The sequence below is a fragment of the Rhyacophila brunnea genome, unplaced genomic scaffold (genome assembly GCF_057557595.1).
Source record: "Rhyacophila brunnea isolate RB1 unplaced genomic scaffold, BYU_Rbru_1.0 scaffold_7, whole genome shotgun sequence".
In the NCBI taxonomy this organism is placed as follows: domain Eukaryota; kingdom Metazoa; phylum Arthropoda; class Insecta; order Trichoptera; family Rhyacophilidae; genus Rhyacophila; species Rhyacophila brunnea.
Genome location: NW_028233339.1, coordinates 21,538,011 through 21,563,972, shown reverse-complemented (window position 1 = coordinate 21,563,972; position 25,962 = coordinate 21,538,011). Strand labels below are relative to the sequence as shown.

General features: G+C 31.5%; 1 protein-coding gene across 1 annotated transcript in view; it reads right to left on the bottom strand.

The window, feature by feature from the left end:
* The window catches only part of LOC147064620 (transcription factor Sp8-like), a 78,028-nt gene that overhangs the window by 28,927 nt on the left and 23,139 nt on the right, over positions 1–25,962 (bottom strand). Inside the window, exon 2 of the mRNA XM_085957784.1 lies at positions 7,524–7,568. Coding sequence (XP_085813910.1) covers positions 7,524–7,568 — 45 coding nt within the window. The remainder of the gene's footprint in view (positions 1–7,523; positions 7,569–25,962) is intronic.

Sequence of the window (25,962 nt, the reverse complement as noted above, 5' to 3'; positions counted from 1 at the left end):
GACAGCCTCTAAAATACCGACATTCGTACAAATTAAATAACGCATTATTTCGGATGATTATAACGGACTATAATTTTTGTTTATATTTTCATATTATATTAAATTATCCAAACTAGGTCTAATTTTTCATTGAAAAGAATGTAGATTTGATATACCTATACTCGTAGGTAGACACATTATATTATACCTACAATAGTTTTACTATTTTCTGATTTGTCCCATTTGATCAAATCAAAATATTTAAATAATAATTTTGATGGTTAGGTAGTGTTTTATATAATCTACCACAGTGGAATATTTTTACCATGAGAAATTAATGCTTCAAACTCTTATATTGTGAAGTGTCAGTTTTGTACTAATCAATAATTAACAAATGACCACAGATAGCTATAATAGATAACTAACTATCTACTATATAAAATAAAACAGATATTGTAGTTAATTATCCTTTTAATTTCATAAAAGTCTTTCAAGAGAGAGTAGGTATTGTAAATTATGTTTTATTTGAATTTTAATAATATAATAAATTCATTGTGCTAAAGCTAAACCAAGTTTTGTTGAACTAATAATAATTTAAATTCATTGTGCTAAAGCTAAACCAAGTTTTGTTGAACTAATAATAATTTAAATTCTAATCGATTTAAGTTTTGCAACTACTGTCCCATTTGAGTGGTCGTTAGTATTATTTTTTTTAATTATTATAATAAGTGACTGTCTAAGTGTACACAAATATATTATGCACTTTATACCTATAACATATTGCTTAAGTAAAATTAGATTAAAATAAATAATATTAATAATAGAAAGTGAAAGTAATATTTTTTTAGTGATAAAGTTAAATTAATTTAAAAAAAACTTAAATAAAACACAGATAGGTACAAATATTACGTAGGTATGTAAGTAGGTATACAATGTGAATATATAAATATTGGTGAATATTCAAAAAGACTACAGTTGAAGTAAAAGTAATTCCATGTGAAAATGGAGTTTCCGTTTTGACTTAAAATGACGTAGAGGCGTAGACCTCTTTGCCTATTAGAATCGTGGATCTTATTTTAAATTGTGAACAAATTAAATTAACTTCATAATAAATTACTTAATTTGTTTCATTTACGAAAATGATTGCATGTTTTGTTCGTGATATTCGGGCCGTTACTATTTGCTTTGACATAATTGATAAAATACAGTTTAGTTATTAGTTAACCGGGAATTATTAAGCTCATGAAAACTAAATATTACGTTTTAAAGCGTGTGGCTAAATAAGAAACGCCTACGTGGTACGAACCGATTCTACTATGTTAAGTTAAGACCAATTTCCAAGAGTGTACCGATACCTATTTATTAAGAAGTGTAAGAATTATGATAACCCGGATAGGGGATTTCGGATAGATCTAAGTAGCTGCTTCACATCTCTATCATTAATAAAATTAGTCATTGATTTATCCCGAAACGTTCTTTTACAATATATAATATGTCAATATTAAAATGGATATGATAGCAGAATAGGTCAGCAAAATTACTTAACACAAATTAATTTAATTTTTCAACAACGTACCTACCTTCGTACATTATGCGGATATTTGTGAAAGTTTAGATGGATAGGTATAGCAATGGTGTATAACACATGTACCTACGCAGTACCTACTATGCGACTTTGTGAATGCTATTTTTCAAAACTCAAACTAGACGATAGCAATTTCCAAGTAATGATAGGAAGACATTGTAAATTTTGCTAATCTATCTTATTTCCTTCGCACATCAGTGGCAAAGTTCCATTTAGTTTATTTATTCATATAATAATTATTTATTTCATATGAAAGCTTTAATTCTATAGATTTTGAAATATCTTTGGGTATTAAAAGAGAGGACTTTTAAATTATATTTCAATACTTTGAAAGAGTTCTGGAGTTCTGCCGTGTAAACAACAATACAATAGACAATGTTGGTAAAGTCCATTTTGCAATCTCTTCACGAAAGAATTAAATTATTTTAAGTAGGTGTCGTAATAATTACGTAAAGCATACATTTAATTTAGATATGAGTGGTTCACAAGCATAGTCAACCAAGTCCATTCTGGTTATTTTTAAGTAAGCTATGTTCAAACATAATATTTGAGTATTTCTTATTCTGTAAGAGTATGAATTTTCCTTACATAATAACTTAAAGGTACTCAAAATAACAATCAGAATTGTAATCTTACCCTTACAGAATTATAAATAATCAAATATTATGTTTGAACCTAGCTCACTCAAAAATAACCATAATGAACTTGGTTCATTATGCTTGTGAAGCACTCATATCTACCTACCCGGAGAATCGCAGTTGGTAGGTACCTAGATATTACAATCATAATATGTTTTTAGTTATTTAACATTTATTGTGCATATATTAAGTAATGCAGAAGTGGAGATGATTTATGAATCATGGGATTCGGGTGGGGGGAGAGATTATTAAATTGTTATAATGGTTTAATTGTTTATTAGAATGAGACTATCTTTAATTATTGCAGTCGTGAGTTGGATCCATCATTCAAGTTTCGTGAATAGTTGTATAAAATTAAAATCATCATTCGTCAGTATTTAAATACTACACGTACGTTTGTAACTCGTTCGCGTCATGCCGCAATTAGTGACTGACAAATTAATCATTCTAATACTAATTTTCATACAAATACCTACCCATCGCAGGAATATATGGCTATAATAATGGTGTTATTACACCGCATGGCATTCAAATATGTACACATATTACGCTTTTCAGACTCTTGCCACTAAGTAATCAACCCAAATGCCTCTTGTGTGGTTTTTATTGAATACATACGATCTTAGACGTTTTTAATTTCCGAGAAAATTTGACTATCATCTTTATATTTTTATTCATTCATAATTATTAAGCATTACATCTATAATAGGTAGGTACTATGGCTTAGTTATGAATGTATTAAAAATTATATATTTTCAATATAAATAATGCTACATTTTTTAAAATGTTTTAATGTAATTCAATCTTAAATCAAAAATATTTTATTTTACTCATTACAATAAGTTAAATTTATTCACGGTGGAGTAGTAGAATATTCAAATGTCTAACAATGATAGATACCTAACTGATACGATAACTTTCACTAAATTTACTATCATTTAGATATTAGGCATTGACAACCAGGAGTTAGATGCAATTTATTTTAATACCTAATAAGTACTGAGTTTTATTTTAGTATGTATAAATTTAATAGTATAACAAACTCTTAAGGTACCTGCTAAATGTTGGCTGGCCAATTTTCAAGAAGGCAAATCTTTCATGTATCAGGTCATACTATCTTACCCGGTAGTATCTGACATAGGTATCGATACCTACGTTATTCGAGTTTGGTGTATTACCGGGGACAATAATTGGACGTTATCACTACTTGTCAAGTTTAAATCTACTTGGATATTGTTGTAAGTTCATTACGCTGTATTGTACTTATCCAAATGAAAACCGTTCTCCGTTAGACTTTGTACGATTTGTGGACCCGCCCTATTAATCTAATCAACTGACGCTGGCTTAAACCCTTGTATTACACCCCTAACAGTAGGTATATATTTTATAATGTATATAGTTTTTAATACAAATACTTATAAATTGTTATTGCCGTGTGTGTTTCTGATGCAAACGACCCTTGATTCTGTCTGTGTGTGATGCAAATAATTTCATCGCGTCGGGTGTCCTCTGTCAATTAAGCCGAGCGACGTAATTATGCCGGCAATTTGGCCTTTGTCGGCCGGCCGCAGTTCGGGGGGTTCAATGGGTCCCTCGACGGAGGGGTTTATTTGAAAATGAGAATGAGAGGGAAGCTGTGAAGAGTAGCAAAGTTATTGCGCAACATCCTGCGAAAGGGCCTTGATCTAAAACAATAGCATTCAAATCCAAATAAAATATATTCTAATTTCGATCTAACTAATTACTTACTGCGAGTATTATAAGATTGTCCTTCTTTTGGTGGGTTATGTGGTTATTTAACTAGAGAGTGTGATGCAACAAAACCGAGGAAAGTCTTTCTTGAATGTCTATCTTATTAATTTACACTCATTTGTTCGTTTGACCGCTGATGTTTTACATACTCGTACATACACAATTTTGGAGATCTCTTGAGCGAGTGTTGCAAAAACAGCAACATTTATGTTGAATACTTTTTAGATTTTGGTTGATTTTTTCATCTGCTTCATAGTAAATGATGAGACCACTAGTCACTGAATATGAGACTAAAAATATCCACCCAGTATATGGGAGTCATCCTACAGTAGCATTATGGGTACGCAAGACATTCGCAGTTGTATTGGTATTATGAATTACTAGCATTGAAATAGGCATTATAGAAAACATGACCACTACACGTGCGAATTGGACTGCGAATGTATAATTATTCCAGTACATCTACTACATTTCAAATTAGAGCTAATACGTCAATGATATTGCCCATATGATACCTTAGGTAAAAAAATCACTATACATTATTTATCTCATTCAAGACTGAAGTATGGGTGAAATTATGTCTACCTATTTAAAAAGACAAAAACTATTTCCAATTTCCTCACAAAAAACCATCCCCTTATTCGATTAATAAGCTAAACGTTTCCTATCGAATAATTTAACATAACAACAATTTTGGTAATACGCCATGTTTCTCACGCCGTCCGCACAAGCAATAACCAATTCATAAACCATCCCAAAAATCGAATTAACCCCAATCGATTGAACAATCATTATTACTGGTCGAACCCCGAGGCAGTCGATTTGCGTTACACCACCGACCGCAAGGGCACGAATTCCAGCTGGCTTTTAGGAAGGGAGCTTTTTTGAAATGACTATAAATACCATTATATTTATGTAGCATAACCAACATAAAATTAGTAGCAATCCGCAAATAAATTTCCTAATAATATTAGTACGTAGGTATATCATATTATTAATATTTATGCAATCGCTTGTTTTCTATACGTATGTGAACGGACATCTTTGGGAGAAGAGTCATGAAAAGAATCTTAGTGGCATTTTAAAGTTAAGTTATAATGAAGAGCTTTACTTCATGTTAGTGAAATGATTACGCGTAGGATAGATCAATGTATACAAAATGCTGGAGATGGGTAAAGTAGATTATGTCGTGTCTCCTGAGATTACTGGACTACGCCATTTTGATAAAATTTATTATTAAATGTAGAAAGTTTCGAGAGTCGCAGAGCCAAATTTGATGATGAAAAACAATACATATGTCGTGTCTAAACTTTTTGACAATTGATTTTTTTATGCCGGTAGGTAGGTAAGTATTTTTTTTTCTAAAGTTCTCCCCAGTACATGTGTGTTCCTGATAACTATCTTAAAAATCGGGAGCAACAGTAGGTAGTTTGTTCTCTCAATATGCATAACTGTGCCATTGGTAATGCCAACTGCCGTTAAACCAAATCGCTTAGGATATTGTTATACCACTTGCGTGAAGCTGAGTTTAGGTGGACAAGTTTAATAAATTCTTACAATATCGATTTACTACTTCTATCTATTTTTTACGATTCTTGCATTTAGGTAGGTACATACTCTTCTTATTTTCCTGTTTATTTTGATATCATGTTGTAAACGTTTTGAATAAATAACCAAAGTATGTAATTTTCACTATAATATGTACAGTTTTTTAAGTGGTGGTATTTTTCACTTTCCGTCACGTATTCTGTTCAACATACATTTTTTTGGAATTTTGTGTCCATTCGCTTTTGTGTTTGTAACAAACATTTGGTTCCAAATCTACATGTACATATTACCAATATAAATATAGGTACTGTTCAAATTAATAATTAAGCTCTAATTAAAATATCAACAAAACTACATACCTACAAATATACAAATGAATGCAATTGTTATATAACACTCTTAACAAATCAATACCATAATGTTTTATCCATTTCATTTTCCAAGACCCTTCTGAGCCGCTCCGTTTCGGTGCCCCGCGCAAGTTAATTAGAGTGAAGCCGCAGTCAGCGGGATGCGGTTTTGACTTGTGACCCCCCCTCTTTAAAACAATGAAGGGCGCGACTGGTTGATTGCGCCACGGCAAGCTTCGACACCAAGGGCGCCAGTAGCCGGAAGTTGGAAATTGTTGCCAGTGATTCGGAAACCATCGAGTGATTATTGAACGTTCAAAAGTCATATAAAATAATAAATTATAAATATTATGAAACAATTCAGCGATTACTTGATATATACACCTATATATATTATATAATATTTGTGATGTCTTTTAAAAGATGATGTAAATTTTTACAATTCAATATGAGCTATATTGGAAATAGGTATATGGCTGTATATTATTGAGTTCATCTTTTTTTTATCTGAATGAAAATCTATTACTAATACGTAAAATATAAGTACCTACATGTAACCGTAGATTTGTCAAATTTTGTATGTTTTGGGAAAATCGAATTTAAAATTATACCTTGGGTATACTATTTTTTTAAGTCATATTTTTTTATAATTTATATTTTTTCGTATAGTATTGAGGTATGACGCAGTTAGGAGTTTTGTGTATCATCATAACTCTAATATTGATAAAAACTGGACATACAATATGTATGCACTCAACAGACTAAACCATCGATTTGATGTTCACTATAACTAAAATTATTAATATATATCTATAAAAAATATAAAAAATAATTTCTAGTGATATTAATTTTATGTAGATATGCTTAAGTATATATTCTATAAGATACTCTAAGCAAACAGTATAAACTCTTTAAATACTTTGAACTGTAAAACACGTGTCAGTTATCAACCCTATAAAGAAAATTATAATAGATAATGTAAGTAGGCAATATTAAAATTAAACATACATAAAATATTTATGATCCTATTGTTTATTTACTGAAAATATATAATAATGTTTTATATCATGATCTAATTTTATTTACTTTGCAAATAGGTAGGTACTGCTCTCTTTGTTTAGGCACGGTTTTAAAGAGTCAAAAAATAATTAAATTTTGCATATAACTTAACCCCCGCGAGTGTAATGCTATTGTTTTACCCCCAAAAATAAGTAGGAAATTAATGTTTACGGCCGAATGGGTTCCAATAGCGTGTAATGGATGTCGTTTCACGCGTCCATATGGTGTCGCTTTTGTTACCTAAAACGTTACAGGGCTTACTTTACTTTGATGACTTATTTTAATAGGGAAGAAAAAAAACATCCCTAAAAATAATTATTATTATTGGCTCAATACAAATAAGAACCATACACACTAACACCGAGGAATGTTTCAAAATTAAATAGGTACAACAAATAAATTGATATTCTCCATAATATATTGTGGTGTCCTTCAACGGTGTAACCTTGCACCATATTTTTTTTTTATATTCTTGAGTAGAGGTATGTACATCCTGAATAAGATAAAAAAGGATAAGTAATTCTACTTGAAAATTATTAATATATAAATGTAATCACTACACTATGATATATTTTAAACTACACAATCTATAGGTAATAAAATTAATCTCACATGTTCGTTCATACAAGCTGCCATCGTGTTATTCCTCGACATCATCTAAGATCCACAAAAAAACAATTTGCTTAGTATACAAGAAAAACATTATTTATTATATAATTATGCCCTAACGAAAACACATTAAGTGGTTTTAATTGTTATATTATAGATTAGGTACAATAGATAATAATATTATTATTCAATATTCATTGTTGCTCTCTATATACCTAATATTATGCAAACTTTTGATTATTGACAATAAATAACATAGGTGAAATGATAAAAAAATATTTTTTTTTATTGTAATTTGTAATAATTGTGAAATAATAAAGATTGGGTGCGGCGGCTCTGGAGAAGTTGTACAGAATGTGGGCGCGTGAATGTGGCCAACTCCTACACAAATTTAAATAAAAAAACAAAAGATGAAGAAGAATCATCTTTACTGATTTTATTATTTTTACAGATAAATTATTTTATCTATGTGGAATCACAATGACTAGTCCACCAAGAAGATACATAATACAAATTAAATTATACATATCCATTTTCTTCGTCACGGTTATTTGTTTAAAAGTTTTGAAACTCAACGTAAGTTCTCATCTGCAGTCATTACTAATTTACATGTATTTTGGACAGTCGACATCGCGCTTTAGTCAAAATATTATTTTTTTATTATTTGACTGATAAAACAATGGGTGTTACCCCCAAATACGGCCACATTTACTTGACAGTATATTTGCACATATTTTCCATCCGCGGCGAAATTAAACAAGGTACCTACAATGTTCATTTGTTTACGAATACCTATATGTATCTTGGTTTTGGACAACAAGTCATTTCCACGCACACTGTTCATAAAAATATTACTACTATATACTACCTAGGTACTAGGGATTCCAATCCCGGGATCCCGAATCCCGGAATCCCGGGATCCCGAGCTATTTTCGATACCTATGAATCCCGGGATTGATAAATAAATCCCGGGATTTCGGGATTGATTTTTTTTATCAATTTTTATGGAACATAAAAGATAAGCGAAATTATAACAGAAAAAATACTTTTAATAAAAAGTAACTACATTAGAATTAAACTGAGTTTGAATGAAGTTTGATTTATACCCATGTGTAAGTTGCCGATTCATTTTATTTTATCACATAAATTATTAAAAAGTATTTCCACCATAATGTCATACGTTTTACGGCAGTTTCATATTTGGCTGACTAATTTACTAATTTATGAAGCGGAAAGGCCATAAGTACGCCATGATTATTTGCTTTACTATTTTAAATCTCGCTAATCCATTCATTAAGTCTTTATTATCAGAAACAGCAATCTCATATTAAATTCACAATATTATTTATATATACATATATATTTAATATTATTAACTCCATTAAACTTATGTATTTCCAAGATTGAACGTAGATATACAATATTAACAATAAATGTCTTAAATAGTATAAATTATACTAGATTTATTTTTGACTGATTTTATCAATGTTATTTGTAAATATAAAAATTTTATATTAACAATGGAAAAAAAATGCCAATCCCGGGACTAGTCCCGGGATTGTCGAATTGTAATCCCGAAATCCCGGGATCAGAATTTTGGCTCGGGATTGGATTCCCTACTAGGTACCTAGTTGAAATTATTTTATTTTATTATTAATAACAGTTACGTACCGACCTACATACTCTGACTAAGACATTATTGACTATCAATAACAAAACACTATCATAACCTTAAACTTAAACATAGGTACTGAGATCTTTCAACACTAGCAGTAATTGACTGCATCATTCTCTAACTGGACGGTGTACCTGAATGTCAAATTTATTGTAGCAAGGATCTGGATCGGGAAAGACTTCAAGATAATCGAATACATGAATAAAATATGTATATAGTCGTAAATACTGACAGAAATTTCGTCGTCGTCGTCGTCCTTTTATCTACTTCGATTGTTGTACCAACTCAAATATTGGTAAAAGAAAAAAAAAACTGTAAAAACCTATAACATTTTCGAATAAATATTTGATAAAACAACCACGAAGAGTAATTATGTTTTTGTGTTGAGACAATGCTCGTTTTTTACGGTTATATAGGTGTACTAGGTATATATATAAATTTACGTGGTTTTGACTTTGAAATGCATACAAGAGAAAAAGAAAAAAAAACGTTACGAGAAGGTCTGACACAGTAATGGCGTCGGCCCGAGGCGTTGGCCTTCTCACGTGAGTTTTCAAGTTAAAAAACTGGTTTTCTATGGTTAAAAAATAGCATTCACTTTATTTAAATAAAATAAAACAGATTTAGAAAAACAGTACGTATCCGAAATATTTTGTAGTAGAACTGATTATTATAATAACAACATAAAGAATGTAAATATATACATGGAAACTCATAAGTACCTAGGTACTTGCTTACTGTACCAGTGTACTGTATATTAAGCAAATGGGTATCCATAAGGTGGAGGGGTACAAGTCTGTTTACTCCATGGAAGCCAGGTGGGAACAACGGCAATTTTCATGGCCGATTTTGGCAAAATTCATGAATTCAAGAATGATAACCTAGCCTAACAAATAATCCAGTATATCGGCTATTTTCAAAATTTGTTTGCCGTTGGCTTCCACTAAAGAGACAAGAACCGGTGGAGGTTATATTAACAAACTTTTTGCAAATATAAGGTTTTAATCATTCATCTAGCTTTTAGAAACACTCTTAAGAATTTAAAATAGTTTTTTTTATTTTCAACTCATTGGTTGCAACGAGAAAGTTAAACATCTGGCATTCATGAATGGCATTTTATTCATTTTCACTTGATGAAGTAACCCTTTGTTGAAAAATAGTGCATAATATAATATCATCATAAGAGTAACACATTGCGTTATTGCACACGTTTATAAGCCAAATTTGTATTTTTGACAAATATTCGAAAATCGAAATAGTGAAAATGGCTTCAAAGACAATAAACAGCGATTTATATGTGTGTTTTTATAAAATCTTCTGAAGTACTTACTATACAAAATAATAATTACTTACCGATGTAAACAAATTAATGAAAATATTAGCAATTTTGTCCGACCATATAATGAACAATAATGGTCGTGGTCTGTTTTAAAACTAGACAACTTGATATTACCCAAACACAAAGCTATAAACAATTTTCAAATACTCCGTAAAGTGGTGTAGGTATTATAGGCAATGTACCATCACGCTATTATATAACTGACCTTACTTGTCAGACGGGAATAAATTGGAGCAATTTACCGGTAAATATATCCAGCGTACCTGCGCTCATGTTCCATTATGTCACTTTTTAATTGTTGGTAAACCTCGTTGGCAAACCTAGACCAATTAAAAATATTAAATTTATCATAATACATATTTTATGTTGTATTTATCGCTATCTAATTAGGTACCTGAACTGCGAATGAGGAATACATATATTTTTATCGATTTGTTGGCGCTAATTGCGTAGATATTGTACGTAAGTCCAGTTGTTACCGAAATTGGATTACTGTACATAAAATGACTATGCCAAACACTTATTTTTATGGTGTAAACACTGTAAACTATGTAATGTAAGCTGTAAAACGTAAATGGAGGTAGGTATCTACTGCTTGACGTCGAATAGGGTAGATACCTAGACCTACCTATTCGAGAAGATATTGGCTGATTTAAATGAATGATATTTATGTAAATTTCACTTTCGATTGTCAATCGATTAGAATCAGTCAAAATCGATTTTCTCTAAGCGTATCAAACTGGATATAGGTACCCATTGGTATCGGGTATATGATTAAATTAATAATAGGTGTGTCAGTAGATCCCGTATAATGACATTCCTTGTGTTATTAATACAACAATAATATATAGTTTATATTAATTTTCGTTTACTGTGGTATTAATCACATGGCAGTTAATTAATGCGATGATCGTTTAATTCACATAGTAAACATTATCAAAGAGTTATGAGTATGGGTTCTAGGTAAAGTTTAACCTTTTTTATCCCTTACGATATGACTATGGCAGTATCTGACAGGTCGCAGATTTAACGACACACGTCGATTGTAGAGCGTAGCTTTTCTTAAAATCGCTGTAATACCGATAATTCGTAGCTTAGTGTTTCATAAATATTCAAACAGTTGTCACTGTGTGTTAATTTTTTTTTTGATTATGCAAATTAATCGACAGTGGCTAGTATTTGGGTTTAAGGTCGGACGAGATAACACGCAAAAATTGTATGTACGGCCTTATAGATAGAGAAAACTCGCTAAATGCATAGAACCGGAACCGTGAACGAAACATCACATATAGTGGTGATAGATAGACCATTTATTTCAAACTGGATGGTATATTATACCAGGATAATAACTTCAAACAATATGTTCAATTAAACACATAGATACCTACATACATTGCCTACTATATTCGATCCTAATAGAATCATATGGGTCTCCACAGAATGGAGGTTATATTAGATTACAAGAAATGGATGTTTAAATCACTTGCTCAACCTGTTGGACACTTATAGACACTACTTACAAACACAAATTGAAAAACAACATGTGAATTTTCCAGACCCAGGATTCGAATCCACACTACGAGGCCACATCAAAATTATAGAATTATCTTCTTTTTATCGGTCATATACCTACTAGAAAAGGTTTGACTATTTTATTACAATTACAACGTTTTCTTAGGTCGTATTATTATTTGTCCGGTGGTTGTTTGTCCGGTACAAATCTTGCAATCGATTTTTAACTAACTTTCCGACTAGCTAGACATTTGAAACTTTTAGAATATATCAGAACACGATGCCAATGCAAATTTTAAATACTTTTAGCCATCTTTAAGTAGAAATGAATTCATTTTTAGTTAACTCTGTTTTCTATGAAAAGCTATTTCGATACCATTATTGGTTGCTAGGCGGTCCTAGCAACTAAATTATTAAATAAAATAATATATACGTGCGTTACTATGGAAATCAATATGAAATGACATTTAATTATTCAGTATTATCAAGTACAAATTTTTTTGATCGTTTAAGCTAGTCAAGTCAAGTTTATATGATTCAACAGACAATTTAAAAACGTTGTATATAAAAAGTTCTTTTTATCTTGTAATTATTTATTATATTTTACGTGTTGACTGCAGTAAAATCAACACCCGAATACTATAATATACTTCAATTAATTATAATCTAGCTTCTTAGAATAGGGAGTTTAGCAAAGTTGAATTATTATGTTATTATTAATAGTGTGTCGAAGAATAGTTGGTTGAGAAGCTGAATCCTGGTTATTGCACCTAAAAATGGTATATAGGTAGGTATTAAATAAATCAAAAGCATAGACTATAAATACATCATCAAAAGAGTGAAGACACCAAACACGAATGATACAGAGGTCGGTTTCAAGAATCAGGTAATTGGTCAGGTGTTGATTGCTTCTGTTGAAATCGTTTCGATTATTTTCAGTTCAGAGGCTATCGTTGTGTCCCTTCTACTTTCTGTACGTTTCTGAGTGTATAAAATATACTAAATAAACTAACAACCTCAGTAAAATATTCTAAGATTGTGTATAAGTCGATAGTATATTTTTTATCACCTATTACTTATAGTAAAAATACTGCCAGAATATAGATAAAAGTTTAGTATAATCGCTGTATAGTAACTACTTACCTATAGAAATTACATGTATCACAGTTCACCGTAAGCTTTCGTACCATGGCCGTATATCACTGAGATAAAAAAAATGCGTTGTTATTGATGCGTTTCACGGGCATCTACCTACTTTCTAACTTAATTTCGAATCATTCATAATTCTATATAAATATATACGATATGATTGTATTTCTAATATTCTTACCTGTCTATTCTGGTGGTTTTTATTACATACCTATCTAGGTATTTTAACGTATTCTATTTAGATATGAATTTGATTTCAATGCTATACTTTCATACATTTGCAATACAACAGCTCACGGTGAACTGTGATATTTTCAAGTATATATGTACAATTTTCCGGATACGACCTATTTGATAGAATTTTTATCAAGGAAAGATATGAATTTATGTTTTGATGATCATCGTTATTATAATTTATTACTTGGTAGAATTTATTCATATGTATCCTTACGATTTTGTCATATTTTTATTAATCTTATATAACTTCACGTTGATAATTTAGTTCGATATCTCCACATACACAAAATTATAAAATGTACCTAACTACGGTTGTTTTTTTATGAATGTATAACCTGACTAATAATTACTAATAATTAATAATAATTACTAATAATTACTAATAATTACTAATAATTATAATAATTTTAATCATTCCAAAAGCAAACCATTTCACACAAATATTACGCCGATGGTTAGGTTAATAAATATTGTATAATGAATGCTTTGAAATCATAATAATATCCCTCGATCAAACACAAACAAACACATAAAACAGAGAACGAAAATTGAGCTGTAAAACTTTTATGACGTTTGACCGCATACGAGCCACCGTTTGACGACCCCCTTGTAGTTTTACAACCGTCATAAATGCGTGGATTTTCAACCATAAGTTTCTAATGATTCTTATAAAACCTCAAATAAATAGAAATGATACTCAGAAAACTACGTTATTAAAAATTAGCTGCTAATTTCAGGGCATATAAAGCTACCATAGGTACATACAATTCAGCTGTAGGAACGATCCACAATTTATAATGACTAATAAAATCAAGAATATTAAAATATACTAGTACCTATATCATAGCAGGAAAAAATATATGATATTGTATTTATTATAATATTATTATGTTGTATATGTAGATTGTATTGATTTTTAAAGTTGTGTATGAGTAAAGAAGACGTTGAGCAAGTGGCTAACCTCCATTTCTCGTAAAAAACAAAAAATCTGTTAATACAAATGCAACTATCATACATGAGTGACACACTTTAATATGCATGTTTTTTTATCAAAACAAAACAATACTTATAGCGATAATATTAATGGTCAGCAGTATAGTCTGTTTTGATTTGTTAATTGCGACAACATCTCTTGTAATATGTTATGCACTGCATTCGTATAAATTAGAAGACCAATGCACGAACCATCACTCAACTCATCGAGTCCGTCACGAGACGCACTACTATTGTCACGAGTTCTTCACTCGAGATAGTTAACCATGACTCCAATCGAATCAAGTCTCTCAGTTCATCAACACAAACAGATATTGATCATATATCCTATCATTGTAACTCTATGTACTCTCCATCAAGATAATAAACATCTACATCCATGTACACCGCTGCCACAATCAACACATCATCTGCCACCTCATCATCTACACCAAAAGTGGTGACCCCGACGTGGTAAAGACGTGAAACAATGACTATTATCTCCTCCTCCTTCATCTACCTCCAAACAAACATCCACTCTATGAAGGCCTATATGATCCTATTAGGATCAAACGTGGTCAAAAAATATATAGGTAGGTCTATATAAGTATCTATATATAAATTATATTATGGTTCTTGTATGGGGTTGTTGTAAATACATTATAGTCATCATAGGTAGATAAAACATACAGATACCTACGGAATCTGAGAAATAAGTTAATACATTTCTATTTTTTAGTATGTTTTTACACCTAGCGTTGTCAACGACTCCATGACGGTTGGCAGATTTTTCGATCTTAATACTTAGGTACATTTCGTTCATGACCTTCTTATCAGCAAAAAAGCACAGAACAACATTTCGCTTCTGATACCCGTGAGTCTTGAGGGCTTGCGCAGACAGAGAGCGGTCGGAGTTCTGCGTTCAACCGACCGTTGACCGCTAGCGCTCAAGGACAGCAGACAGGTGGCGGTCAACAATAAGCGTTCCATTTGTTTACAAACGTTGTACTGACACAGGCGCTGCATAATGCGAGACCGCTATATTCCGACTGCGAGTGGAAGTGAGAAAGCACCGCTGTTGCGTACTCACTCCCCCGTGTGGTTTCACTCTATGTTGTGTGACTGCTCAAATTCCTATGACGGGACTGGACGGGAGGTACGGCGTTCTTTGTAATTCCGGGAATAGAACTCTAGAACGCTAGAGTTCCAATTGACCGGCGCGGTCTGACCGCCGGCTGTGTACCCATACAGTATGAAGTCCATACAGTACAAATAACGCAGAACTCCGAACGCGGAACGCAGACCGCCTGACCGCTCTCTGTCTGCGCAAGCCCTGACTGTTTTTACGCGGAATGGTTCTTGGCAATTTTCCCAGAGTCACTCGTGCAGAAGAGTTTTTTTAGAGGAAAACTGCACTTTTTGAGGATATCACCAAACTTGGTAGTCAGGTAGGTATACATCATGTCCACATGTCGACGATTATGAAGGGGGGGGGGGGGAATTTTACTCATTTTGTCAATTAATATTATTGTTTCTCTATATAACTTATTAATTCTCAAAGAAATAAATAAACATTACAATATTCGACAGCGTCAAACAATTCAATTAGTGACATTATAATCTATGTAATCCAAATACGTTGGAAGCGTTATATTGTAATGATTACTTTTATAATAATAATATGTACATGCGATGTGTTGCACTGTTTATCCGCCCACCATTCCATTTGCCGCCCTTCGCGCCCCGAGGCAAGGGCGGGTGTCGTTAACGAATTAAACGCTGCATCTGACCGCGTAATAGTCACGATAATTGCACCTATGACCGCTGGCTAGAACCTAATTGTACCTATTTCTTGGACAGACAGCCAGCTAGGAAACCACAAAACTTGGATTTTTACGTACCTATTTACAATCTGTAAGCAGTTACTAACTGTAACAAACAAACCAGACTCGAAATGTTACAAATTCCGTTTAACAATGAAGACGTCATTATAATATCATGACATACCTACATATTATATTTTATTATTAAAAATTGCAACGCAAAGACAACGCAAGTTTTTAAATTTTTATAATATTATTTATTATAAAAGTACCTACCGTACTTTCATAACTAACGTCAGTTTCAACTCTCTGTCTTCTATAAGCTGGCGTGCCGGTTCCCCCCCCCCCCCGCTTCAGCATCCATCTCGTTACCTCCCATTGAAAACTTGCAACAGTTGAACGCGATGGCACAATGCTTTCCGTATGACGTGTACGCCAGTTTATAGAATAGAATCTCTAGTAATGTAACTTAAATTAGTTGATTATAAAGCCGATCGCCTTTTGGTTAGCGGACATTAAAGTAGGTACCTACATCAGATAAGCGTAGTTATTCAAAATAGTTCAAATGAATCATATACTTATCAATAGCTTAAATGCTAAAGCATTCACCTGTAATGCGAAACAAGTTAGTTCAAGTCCCACTCGGCCTAACGTTTTTGCTAAGATTTTAAAGTGCTGTATCAAAAATTTCATGTAGAAAGCAGCTATTTTCTATTCCACACAATATGATGTAATTGAAAAAATATATTTTAGACGTAGGTATTATAGACCGATAGCTTTAATGACATTGTTAAACATTGGCTGGCAGGACTATAATAGACTAATAATAGCAGAATGTAGTAAACAAGCATACAGTATGTGGCAAATGCATTTTCTTATCGTGAATGTTATCTGCAACAAGCAACCGGTATGCGCATGAGGGCTGCAACTTGCGACTTAGGCACTTTATATTGCATTTATGTTTTACTATGTTGATGCATGCTCTTTAAACAACGTTTCTTCTACAAAATGATATGTATGCTAATTATATGGACTCACAAGTGGCGTAGGCATAAGATATATTTGTGTGGGTGTATATTAAAACTTAGCAGTCTTAAAAACATAATAAGCACTATTTAAATTTGAAATGTTATCTATGATTTAAAATAGTCTTATAGTAAATTTTGTGTGCAATTGGAAAAACATCTCAATTTTTTTCTGTATAAAAAACGAAGATATAGCTTTTTCCCAAAGCCCAATATATTCAGGCCACGGCACGAAACTGTTATTATTCCAATGCAATATAATGCAATCGTTTGTAGAAAATTATGAATGTTTCATATTTTAAAAAAAACTGGTAGATATTACGTTAGTTAATATGAACGAAATAAGCAATCGAAAATTTTCATTTATTGCAAACAGCTTACCATATTATAAATATTAGGTATAACATTTAAAGTGAAACGTTAACTAGTCCTACACACCATCGGAACTCGCCATTTAGTGCTACAGCCTGACTATAAACGGCATCGATGTTTTCATATAGGTATTTTTAAAATTGTTTCGTAAAAAGGACGTTTACTAATATTTTACGTTCAATAGCTACAGGTGCCCAGATTTTTAAAATATTGATGTTGAGGTTGTTGAAAGTGTCATTTACGAAAATCAGAAATGGTCATTATGTCAATATCAATAATTGAAACAACGACTTATTAAACAAAGGGAGAATATTGTAGGATACTGTGGTCTATGGTCGGAACTAGAATTGAGTTGCAAATAAAATACAAAATTTGTATTTTGTCGTTTATGTATATTATGCTATTAATGTAATATAGTAATATACATTTATTAATTTGAGATATATTACGAATTACGACGCCACTGGATAGATTACAAAGCAACTATTATAATTATTATTGCACATGTGGCTAATATTCAGTTATAATTGCACCTCCATCCGGAAGGGAATGTCATATTATTTTCTAATAGTCGATAAAGAATAATTATCTGAAAGCTTGTTCCAGTAAATATCTAGTCGGCAGTTATATAATATTATAATTCTTAAAAGTGTTCATCCAACCATGTATTTATTATCAACTAATAATAACTAGTTATTGTTATGGCTTAGGGATACTAAAAAAATAAAAAAATAAACAAACGTTGTAGTAGTAGTACCTATAATATAATAGTTAACGCAGACGAGACCGGTTTTAAGAATCAATATTAAATATATCAGATGGTTATTTATAAAATGAAATGGTTTTTCCGTTTCTACTAAAATTTTATTGATAGCCGTGTAAAATTATTAAATTAATATGTTACACTGTTACAGAATAATTTTCACAGCAGAGATAACTTCTTATTACGCCCTTATTAAATGAATGATGTGACTTAGTTGTTATATAATATATATTATAAATATGGGGTTATTGTCTATTTAGTGAAAGACAGCGGCAAACAAATTTTTAATATAGCCGATATACCGGAATATTTGTTAAGTTAGGTTAGGTTATCATTCTTGAATTTTATTCATTAATTTTGGCGAAATTGGCTATGAAAATTACCCACTGCTCCTGCCTGGCAGTAAACAGACTTGTACCAAATATAGTTGTCAAACTTACTTCAACTGAACATTTATCAACACTTCAACACTATGATGATTAAATTACTTTGAAAATTACTTAAATTAATAACTGATATGTACGAGTAGGTACTAACTTAATACTTGATATAGGTATATTAGGATGTTTAAATGTAAATTTTTGTAGCGTACATAAGATTTATATAAGACAAAATGAATAATAAATCAGCCAGCTATTTTTATAATAATATTATCATTGTAAATTAACAAAACAGCAGCTGAATTAGCCACCATTAAAGCAGGTAGTTCTGAAACTATTTTAATTATAATTACCAACAAACATAAGTTGAACTAATTGTAAATTTATTCATGGAATGTTGCAGACATTCATTCGCATATTAAAGTCATATAAGTTAAGTTTACTAGTCACACGTTTTGGAAAGAAACATTAGCCGTCATTTTAGTATTATTTATTACAAAGGACTAATTACATAATAACATGACCTGCAGCAACATAAGTTATCACGAGCACATTCAGGATGCGTCCATTTAAGGCTCTTAAAATATACGAGTGAACTCGCCCAAACAGGTGATAATTCACCTTCCTCTGTCAAGAACACCGAAGAGTTGTTGTCCTTTATAATGCAATGGTGTGCTTCTACAAAATCTTCAGGACTGGTTTATAGAATACTGTATGGAAGCGAAACAGAGCGACCAGGTTGTTGAAAGTGTCATTTTTTGACAATGGATTAAATTTGTATTTGTAGCAGTGGCGAGGGGTTGAGGTAGGCTGTCATGATTCGACATAAATAGTGTATACTAAACTTTGTTAGTTATACTTATTTGTTTTCATTGAACTATAAATATAATTTGAAGAAGATGATGGTTAGTTTTTAAAATTCAATTCAATCCCTGTCTAAAACAAACCATAATAGTACATATAGGTATGCTATGGGCGATCCGACAAAAATAGTGCACGCTTTTTCAGACATACTTATTTGTTTTCGTTGAATTTGACAGATGGTGTTGGTTAGTTTTGTAAAATTCATTAAACCCTGCCTAACCAAACCATAATCGATAAAAAATATTCTTCTATCTCTAAAATATCTAAAATTATGTATGGTTTAATAGTATAGTTTTAGATATTTTATAGAAAAACGATTATTATTTAATATTATCTACTATGGTTAGTTCAATGAAAACAAATACATATGTTTGACTGACAATGATTAATATGCACTATTTATGAGGGATCTTAACAGCATACCTCCACCCTTCGCCACTGATTTGTAGTGCCTAATAACTTCGCGATAAAATAACGTCAAATATCTAATATAACCTTTCTACTGAGGAGACTGAAATCAAGTTGATTTTTTTTGGCAAATGCAGTAGATAATTTTTTAATTAATTAAGTATGTATACAGTAATTTATTGTCAATTCATAATTAAATTGATACAATATACGGATCTTGTCAGTTTACAGGAAACCAGCGGCAAACAAATTTTGAAAATAGCCTATATACTGGATTATTATTTTTTTTAGGTTAGGTTAGGTTTTCATTTTTGAATTCATGAATATTTCCAAAATCGGCAATGAAAATTGTTGCGGTTCCCGCTTGGCTTCCTGTAAACCGACTTGTATAAAATATACTGTATAATGTCGTACGCTAATTTTACAAATTATGCAATGTCTGTAATGTATCTATCTAATAAAAATAATTGGTTCAAAAGCGTCTAAATACATCATAAGTAAGTACATGGTTTAATATTGAAACGTATAGTCTAACAAACCGGTTGATGATAATAATTGTGTGGTACATCCTTATTTCAAGCATATAGTAAGAGTCAGTTCTTGTTTTTTTTTCTAATAGCTATTATAGACAATAGTGATAATGAAACAAACAGTCGTTAGATACGCCCATCGAAGTTAAAAATGTTTGTTTCCCAATTTTATTCGACAAACACCACATTCTGGAAGAATTTATCACGTGTTTATCCCTGCCTACTACATATTTATGGCCTGGAATGTGTCACATTAACTTTGAACCATTTCAGGAATGCCACTAGCAATATTATGATGGTATGTTAGAATGTTGCTATGGATTATAATTATACTTAGGTCTTTAATTTTACACGGTTAGAATAATTTTCAATAACTATCTGTAATTGTTCCTATTAGGTTTACATGTAAATTTATTGTATGCATACAGTTTGCCGTAAGCTGTTGCATCAGAGACGGCCGTATAGCATTGAGATAAAAAAAGTTCGTGGAGAATTTCATTGTGAAGTAAGTTGTACGTACGTGTGTTACAAAACAATTTAGACGCGACGCTTGTTTGCAGACACTAATTTCCAATTCTATTAGATTCAATACAAACTATAATTTTATATTTGATAGCTACGGCTTGATACTTACGAGCACCCACCAGAATGAAATATAAATATTACCTAAGTATCTACGTCATGATTGTATTTAGAATTTACTTAGGATTTTTAAGTGATTTATTTGGACAGTAATTTGATCTTAATGCTATACGGCCATTGGTTTCAGATAAAGCAGGTCGCAGTAAACTTTAATACGGTCGACTGCATACGTACAATTTTCCGCACACGCTTTAATTTTACATTTAACTATCCATAATTTTATTTATAAGAAAAATTTGGTATCTACATAACAACACTATATATTAGGTTCTGCGCAAGTATCAACATGGCAACGTGACGCACATTATGTACAATCTACTGAGACTGATAATGGTGATTGGTTACTGTGATTGGTGAGTCGTGACAAGAGGTCATCTATTTTACTTCTAATAACAAAAATGAAGTTAATAATTAACTAGTATTTGAGGTAGGCTATGGAGATCTGATAAAAGAGAACTCATGTCAGGTATAGGTACTTACGAGAAATAAGAATGTAATACGATATTAGGTACACACCAATGACAACGACACACTAATTCAATGAAACTTCAAAAACTCACTGATGACATAAAATTGAGCGATGTGTTTAAAGTACGTACCAATTTTTCAAAACATTTATACTTACCCATCAAAATCTTTAGATAAAAATGTCTTTTTAGTTTGAAAAACAAGCGATTAAAAGCCATAGAAATATTTTTTTTTAATTATTTATTCTAATCTAATTATTAATTATTTTGGACAAAGTGCAGTCATGACAACAATATTATGCGCGAATGTTTTAGACTCTGCGATAGGAGCTTACCTTATTTCATACAATTCGACAGACTGGCGAAGGTTGCGTGGCGTAAAGTCTATGTGAAAAAAATCAAAATTATTTCACACATAATCCGACTTTTATTTACATCCAGACAGATGGCGCGCTGTAGTATATTTTAAAACTTTTGCAGATTGTTTTGTAATCTGTGTAATACATTCCTACATATTATACGACATCTCTCGTTGGTAAGGTATTTTTTTTATATAATATAAAATAATGAAGTGATTAAGTATATACATATGTCAATATGCAATTAAAAAATATTTTTCTTAAGAAGGTAGGCTTTAAATAATCGCTTAGTATGGAGTCTTCGCCACTGGTATTTATATAGGATGTCAAATAATCCAAAACCATGTGATAGGACGTACCTATATACCTAGGTACTGACTGAGTTATATTTTTATGTGTATTGTATTTCGTTTTCATTGCAAAATATTTTCAAGATGAAGAGACTTTTATTACACCACTAGATGGAATATAACATTGTTTTATCGGTGTTACTCAATAATGCTTCTATAAATTCAGAATTGTATTCTTTGGAATTATTAGAGGCATGTTTTTTATTGATTCATAATATCATAACATAATAGTTGCATTTAGCTATCATTATGTTACTATGTACGTTCTCAATTTGGAGGTGTTATTAAAAACGTTAAAAAAAATGACGATCGCCGCATTGTTTTCCCGTTCTCTTTTCAAAATTCCCGCCATAGATTCAGCTCTATCTCCATCAACTTTCCCGCTCTTTTGTCCTGTCAGTCTGTCAGCGGTCAGGATTGGCGGCTTTCTTAAGCCGGGGCTAATTATATCGGTAACATTCTAACGCCACCGCTACTGTTTCATTGGGAACAATGGTCGCTTGGAATCTGTCGGCTAAGATTTGGATTTTATTTGATACACGCAAGGCGAGATTAAAGTAGAGGCGGTTTATTGACATCCCGCATATGAACCGGTAGTCATTTGATCATTTTAGAGATATTATAACGTAGATAGAATATATTTTTCCTAGTATAACTCTTGTTGTGGAACGACAGGAATCTGGATACAATCTCAAATCGAGGGGTAAGTAATTGATAACCGGTACTTTATTTTTAATCAAACATATTTTTTCGCTATACTAATTAGTTACACATTTGACAAAGCACATTCATATCATAATTATACAATACACTTACGCGGTTAAGGAATTGATTTTCATTTTCTTATTGAAAGGGATTCGAGATAATACATTCTCTCACCCCGAAAAAATAAGCCTAGTAATGTTTCATTTTAACTAGAATGTCTGTTCGTATTCGCAACGATGACGATCAACTAACATTTTTTCAGTTATCTGAAACAACGTCAGAAATCAGAGACGATGTTATTAATTATTGTTTTCGACACAAGGAACGTGCGTCTTGGTGAAAACGCGACAATTTCAAATTAAATCAAACCGGCTCTGCTTCAATAATACACCAATTCACACGTATAATTGACCATTATTACAATGGTAACCATGGCCCCCACAAGGGGGGGGGGGCTGACAGGGATCTAGCCTGGGGGCCCGGGCTCAGAAAGCCGCGGCGTGACAATCCGACCAGATAAGTGAGATAAACTCAGATCACAAATTTGCTCTAATAGTAAAAAAAGTTGCCTGCGGCGCTATTTCACTTAAAGGATGTTAATAATAAAACTATTTGGTTATAAGATGCAATTTTTTATTATGTGCAGATACTCGACAACTCCATAATTCATATGGTTGTACTCGTACATATTAAAAATATTTAAAAAATCGATAGAAATACACTATTTGGATAACGCTACTGCAGCGCGTCACACTGACTTTACCCTTAGAGATAGGTAGGGGGGGGGGCGCCAATCATTCTAGCCTGGGGGCCCACTTCAGGATGTGGGGGCCATGATGGTAACACTCTTTGTGGATAACAATATTTTTAATTTACTACGACTTCGCTGAAATATTTGATACTGGTTGAGCACTCGATCATAATATCGATAGATGGTTCAGAATGATGATGAAAGTACTATAATTTTAGCAAGATGCACTCAGTTCTCGTAAAATATTCTTTATCCTGTTGTGTTATGTTGTTAAAGGTAGACAGAAAAGTTTTCGTGGAAAGCGAGTCAATATAGATTTACATATTTATTAGATAGCGCCTTTAATGAACCGTTCGATGCTTGAAATGTGAACTTGTTCCTTTTTCCAAATCTAAAACGCCTCTGTTAGCTCGGTGTTGCCACATATGGGTAGCTATTTCAAATTAAACGCCAACCGTTAGGCAACACTGACCGTTTAATTATTACGAAAGGTAAGCGAGCTTTGTTATAATAATATATTTGCAAGCGGTTACTTTTGGCAATAGTGTGACTATTGTTTGTTTTGTGTGAATAAGTTTTTGTTAGGCTTGATTTCAATTGATTGAATTATATTTACTTAGGTACTTTAATTCAACAAGAAGACATTTAAATTGCGTGATAATACAATAATTCTATAGAATGACCATCACAATTAAAATAAATCTTTTATTTTTTTGAATAATATACTTTCACAATATTCTTGCCTATAATACGCATATAAACAAGGGGCTGAGTGTGAGCGAATGACAAAACAGTTATAACTTACAACCGTTCCTCGAAAAAAATACAATTTAGAATTTAGATCGTTCCATACACGCTCTACAGATTCACATTATGCTTAGTGCATAGTTTATTCATAGTGGAATAGTTGGCTTGTTGTTGCTACTATTTAAAAATGCCTTTATCCGTGTTTTCAAACTTGCAAACGCACGTACATTTTCAGATGCATAGATTTTATTTTAACCGGTGTACCTACATCAGTTTTGATATATATTATTACGAATATGAGGTATATTATGTGGTTAATTAACTGTTACATACACAATAATATTACGTTTGTAATACTATACAATTAATTTATAGGTAGGTATATAGGTAGGTATATAGGTAAATACGGTTCCTAAGTCCACATTTTATGAAATTGAGTCAACTACTCTGTTAAATTTTAATTTTTCGTATTCTCAAAATATCTTCAATAACAAAGAAAACTATTAAGATTTTTTTGAAGCAAATGAGTGTAAGCCCGTTTTGGAATTTAATTATTTAAAAAATTAAACCTAGAAAGAATGCAAGTCAAAAAAATATACGGTATAAAATGTAGTTAAAATAGGTACTTACTTAAATCTTAAACTAATAAATTCGAATTTGATTCTCCTGTAAAGTTAGTAACATGGACTCACGGATATAGAAGTATTTTTAAGAACATAAAACAGATTGTGACTGTCGTACCTACATAATAATTTAATGAAATATTTATAATGTCAAAAAAATATTAATTGATTTAATATTAAATTATAATATGCAGATAACATTTTGTATGTTTTGGTTGGTATCTATTATCTACTTATATTAGCGCAAAAACTAAAAATAATAATACGAAGCCTTGTATTTTTAATATTCTTAAGCTTCTACATACAAAATTACTCATTATTAATTTGACAGCTGAGCTTTTCTGAACGTCGGTTTACGCATGTCATTCTTGAGTTGCAATATGAAAAAACAAGCTGAAAGCGCCATGCCGGCTAACCTGGCAGAGAAAAAGCTTGACAATTGACGGATGACCGTTGAAGAGCTTTTAAAAGCGCTATGACATTTTTAGTTTATTTATTTTTTTACAAAAATTGTATTGGATAATATTTTGTGCGTGATCATTTAAAATAAAAACGTAATATTATTAGCAAGAAATTAGAAAAATTACCAAATAGGTACAACATAAATTGCAGATACCCGTTGAAGACAAATGGGGCTTTTATACAGTACCTATTATTTATTTTATATAGGTACTTAACAATAATAAAAATAATGTTTAATATTTATAAACATGGTATCTACCAGTGGCGAAGGGTGACTTTTGGAAAGA